The sequence below is a fragment of the Notolepis coatsorum genome (assembly GCF_963971535.1).
Source record: "Notolepis coatsorum genome assembly, chromosome: 7".
Lineage (NCBI taxonomy): Eukaryota > Metazoa > Chordata > Actinopteri > Aulopiformes > Paralepididae > Notolepis > Notolepis coatsorum.
This window is the reverse complement of record NC_140171.1, coordinates 94659736-94664735: the sequence shown is the minus strand read 5'-3', so window position 1 is coordinate 94664735 and position 5000 is coordinate 94659736. Positions and strand designations below refer to the sequence as shown.

The following is a 5000-nucleotide window of genomic DNA, read 5'->3' as shown; positions in this document are numbered from 1 at the left end:
TTCACCACAACTTGATAGTGTAGAATTGTTTTTGATTATTTAGACACTCTGCACCATTAGCTCAAGCAACCGAGAAGCAAAAAACATAATTCTTAATGTATCAGGGCCTGGATCTCCACAAGCAATGGGGTCTTTATAGGATCTTTATCTGCAGGGTATTAAAAAGTCTTAATAAAGTCTTGAATTCATAATTCTCAATTTAAGGCCTTAAAAAGTATTATAAAGTCTTACATTTCATTTGCACAGGCACATTTGCAGTCGGGAGATTAAATTATAATAAATATCTGAAATGTTTTTGTATTCAAGTCGTTGTTTTTGGCGCGGCTACCGGGAGCTTGGTGTGTCTGGTAAGAGCTTGCCTGGAAGTTGGAACACATGCACATTTTAATTGGTGTGCAAGTGCAGCTGCCAATTCAGTTTCACTATGTGTTTATTTATTTTTTTGCTATTGGATGTGAAATTGGCATTATATTTTGCTCTAAGTGGTATTAAAAAGGTCTTAAAAAGTCTTAAGTTTAACATGTTGAAACCTGCAGATGTTCTGTTATATTTAAGGTCACGTAGCATTTCACACGTGTTGCGTCTTTTTTTCTTTTAGGCCCTTTAACCCTTTCACTACAGACGGTCTGTAGTGTGGTAGTGAAAGGGTTAACCTTCTGTAGTGTGGTTGTGAAATGGTTAACCCTTTGTCGTGTGGCAGTGAAAGGGTTAACCCTTTGGTAGTGTGGTAGTCAAAGGGTTAAGCATATGAGGACGTGTTGTTATGTGGAACAGCTTGGAGCTGCCCACTTGGAAGGAAGTGGGGCAGGAAGGTCCAGAGCTGTGCCCAGAGAAGTGGGGCAGGCAGGAAGGTCCAGAGCTGTGCCCAGAGAAGTGGGGCAGGCAGGAAGGTCCAGAGCTGTGCCCAGAGAAGTGGGGTAGGCAGGAAGGTCCAGAGCTGTGCCCAGAGAAGTGGGGCAGGCAGGAAGGTCCAGAGCTGTGCCCAGAGAAGTGGGGCAGGCAGGAAGGTCCAGAGCTGTGCCCAGAGAAGTGGGGCAGGCAGGAAGGTCCAGAGCTGTGCCCAGAGAAGCCAAAGTGTGGCACAGTTCAGCAGTGACAGCAATGGTCAGGAGTCCACTGAACATGGCTCGGCAAACAGCTTGAATGGGTGCCATTTTGTGGAGCCAAAATGGTGTTTGTGAGTGTTTGCCGAACTGTGTATATCCGTGACTCTGGGAGGGGGGGGATATGGAGCAGGGAGGGATATACCAGGGGCTTATTTTAGTCAAATGTAGGTACAGCTTTTCAGCAAATGCATTTTCGTCCTTAAGTTGCCTTAGCTTTTCATGGTCAGAGCTTGACATAATGCGACATGAGTCAGTATGTCACCATATTCCTTAAAAGCTATCTTGGAAGACACTCATCGTCACTCGGGCCAGATGTTGTGCTGTTACTGTACGTGTCAAGGCGTTCAAATGGCATCTGTAACGTCTCCTTCGTTGCTAAAAGGCAGAGGTAACAGAGAAAGCATCTCCGTAACTGTGTGACAAATTGACCGATACAAATGACGACAAAGTAGAACGTTGAGAATAGGGCTGGGCGATATGGCAAAAAATCATATCGCGATAACGATATGATAATGTTATTATCATATCACTCGATATCGATAATTATCGAAATTGTTATATATTTTTTTAAACAACAGATGTATGTTTATTTTGCAGCAATTCTTTGTCATTGCCGCCATCTTTAGTGTTACATCCCCTCACACAGTTCTCAGGCTGCAGCTGGTTTAAAAGCGAAAGTAAACCGGCTTCTCTGCTGGCTGTGGCTCCAGGGGAGTTGAACAATTCTTTACAACAAAATAAATGGACAAGAGAAAAATAAATCTCAATTTGGTCAGTATTGTCATTTGGACAAGCAAAGCCATTACTTTAAGTTGCAGGCAAGAAAGACAAGTCTGTCCACTGTCTCTGTTTTAAAACTGCCCTGTTGCAGGTCAAAAAAGAAAAAATCAAATTCGATATTTTTTTCTTTTCGATATTGATTAAATATATCGCAATATTTATCGTTATCGTTATATCGCCCAGCCCTAGTTGAGAACATAGACGTTTAATTGATAGAATGGCCAGCCCCCATTCAAATCCATGTCATTGAATGGTCATGTGACTGGTGCACCTTTAACAGCGTGTTGCCATGGCAAGGGCATCATCTGAATTAACATTCCAGTGGCAGGTGTGCTGAGTCTCTGTCCACATAATGCTACAACACTTGTTCCTACTCTATGCAGTGGCGGTTCGTCCATAGTGGGCGCTAGAGCGCCGCCCTCCCTGGTTAAAAGAGAGAAGAAGAAGAAGATTATTTTTTTTTTTTAGAGCCCTAGAAATAAAATAAACATGTTTAAAATGAATACTATTAAAAAAAAAAAAAAAAATTTACTTTATTTTTTAGCGTTTATCGCTTTTCTGGTCAAGCATGACCGACAGAAACAGGTTGAAATGGGATGTAGAGCAGGGGAAGACATTCTGAGAAATGACGGCGGGTCCGGGAATCGAACTCGTGTCCCCCAGATCCGTGACGAGCACGGTTTTCCCCGACGCAGAAATAGCGCCGAGATATGCGGTGAGCTACGGGAGCTCCCCAATATTTACAAATTTTAAGTATGTTTGTGTTTCCAATACACAATATAACGTTAATATATCAAATATAAATTATAGTTTTTCATTCACAGGAAGTCACTAGTAACTACCTCTCAGGACGGGGCGAGACATATCGCGCACGGCAGGGCGTGCACTGGTTTCATCGCTGTATCCTCGCAGCCAATCAAATAGGTCAACGCACGTAACGCACTGTGTGTTGAAAAATGATGTAATATGATGGAAGCCGGGCGCGTTTTCAAGCGATCTATATCATCTAAGCAAGCAGCGTCTATACTTTCCGTAGCCGCATTTCTCGGAGACGCTCTCTGATTGGCCGACGTCAGTTTCTACACTGGTTAGGCTTAGTTACTCTTCGAAGTTGGTTAAGGTTAGAGTTTGTCTTAGAGCATGACGGCAAGTTCTTTCGACGGTTAAGCTTAGGCACTCTTTCAAAGTAGGTTAAGTTTAGAGTTTGTCTTAGAGCAGGGCGATAGAACGCCAGGTAGTTTGCAGGCTGTTCGACGCGGAAATGGGCAAAGACACAGCTCATCACAGTACTTGTGTTGTGGTGCCTAACTTGGCTAACAAGAAGCTATTTGGCTAGCTGGATGCAGTCTGGACAGTGGATATACATCAACAGTCTGGGACTGTGGGACAGTGGACATATACACTTTATCAAGCCCTCCTGGACCACGTTTCAACTAAACAAAGTGAGTTAATGCGGTCTCTCTCTCTCTCTCTCTCTCTCTCTCTCTCTCTCTCTCTCTCTCTCTCTCTCTCTCTCTCTCTCTCTCTCTCTCTCTCTCTCTCTCTCTCTCTCTCTCTCTCTTTCGCTCTCTCTCTCTCTCGCTCTCTCTCTCTCATCTCGCTCTCTCTCTCTCTCTCTCAACACAGCGTGTTGTTGTTGAACTATAACATAAAATTTCGCGGCGGGTGACGCATAATGGATGAATGAATGAATGGTAACTTGTTTAAAATGACAAGATATATATATGTGTTGATTATTGGATTGATCATACGTGTACTAGTGTAGTATGAATGAACTCGACTTAACGTGGAAACGGGGTAACGTTATGTCGAGTCAGTATTTGCTTGGTCAGCTGTCCGCTTGCCCCCCCCAGCGCCCACCCAAATGTAGTTCACACCGGCCGCCACTGACTGTATGTCAAAATTTTTCCTACGGAAACCATTTTACATGTACTGTAGCAAACATATAAGGCATGATAACGTCTTTCTCTGGTTGAGAATGTCTCTGTCTGCAAAGTGTCCATAGGTTTCATAAACGTGACTTCATGCACTTTGGTTGCATATGAGACAAGCTGACCCTGTCCTCACCCCGCGCTCATGTACGTATTTACTCCTAACAACCTCTCCCTCTACTCCCATCTCCTCCTTCCTTTTCACCTCCTCCCACCCTCCGCCAGGTGGCCTACCCGCGGACGGCGCGAGGCGACATGAAGACCCACCTGGACAGGCCCCTGGTGGTCAACCCGCAGGACAACCGCAACAACAACACCAACAAGAAACGTCCCGGCGAGCTTCCCCTGGAGCAGGAGTACCGTCACCAGGACCTGGCCCACCACCGTCATGCCTCCTCCCACCACCATTACCACCACCACCACCGCCATCACCACGGCCCTCCGACGCCACCGGGAGAGGCCCCCATGGGGCACAGCCTCAGCTGCGTGTCCCTGGGTCCCGCGGAGGGGAGCCAGGCGGAGAGCCAGCCAGGGGAGGAGAGGCAGGGCGGACACAGGGGCCACAGGCACCGCGGGGCCCGGGAGTGCAGGGCGACCCGCAGCGTCTCCCTGGCAACAACACCGGCGAGGGGCCCGAGGGGGCCAGGAGCCACGGAGGCCACGGCAGCACCGCAGGGCGCCAGGGAGGGGGGCGAGGAGTGCCGGAGGCACCGGTCCCGGGGCCAGACGGAGGGAGATGGGAGAAGGGGGACGAGGGGCGGAAGTCCCGGCGACATCGCCATGGCAACCAGGAGAGGAGTCGGCAGCATCGCAACAGGAAGTGAGTGAGAGGAGGAGGGAGTGTCTCTGTGTGTGTGTGTGTGTGTGTGTGTGTGTGTGTGTGTGTGTGTGTGTGTGTGTGTGTGTGTGTGTGTGTGTGTGTGTGTGTGTGTGTGTGTGTGTGTGTGTGTGTGTGTGTGTGTGTGTGTGTGTGTGTGTGTGTGTGTTGTGTGTGTGTGTGTGTGTGTGTGTGTGTGTGTGTGTGTGTGTGTGTGTGTGTGTGTGTGTGAGTGAGTGAGTGAGTGAGTGAGTGAGTGAGTGAGTGAGTGAGTGAGTGAGTGGTGAGTGAGTGAGTGAGTGAGTGAGTGAGTGAGTGAGTGAGTGAGTGAGTGAGTGAGTGAGTGAGTGAGTGAGTGTGTGTGTG

The 5000-nt window shown here is 47.5% G+C and overlaps 1 protein-coding gene across 1 annotated transcript in view; it reads left to right on the top strand.

Moving 5' to 3' along the window:
* LOC311231699 (voltage-dependent P/Q-type calcium channel subunit alpha-1A-like) overlaps positions 1-5000 on the top strand; it is a 188165-nt gene that overhangs the window by 60273 nt on the left and 122892 nt on the right. The window contains 1 exon segment of the mRNA XM_084318327.1: positions 4043-4600. Coding sequence (XP_084174453.1) covers positions 4043-4600 — 558 coding nt within the window.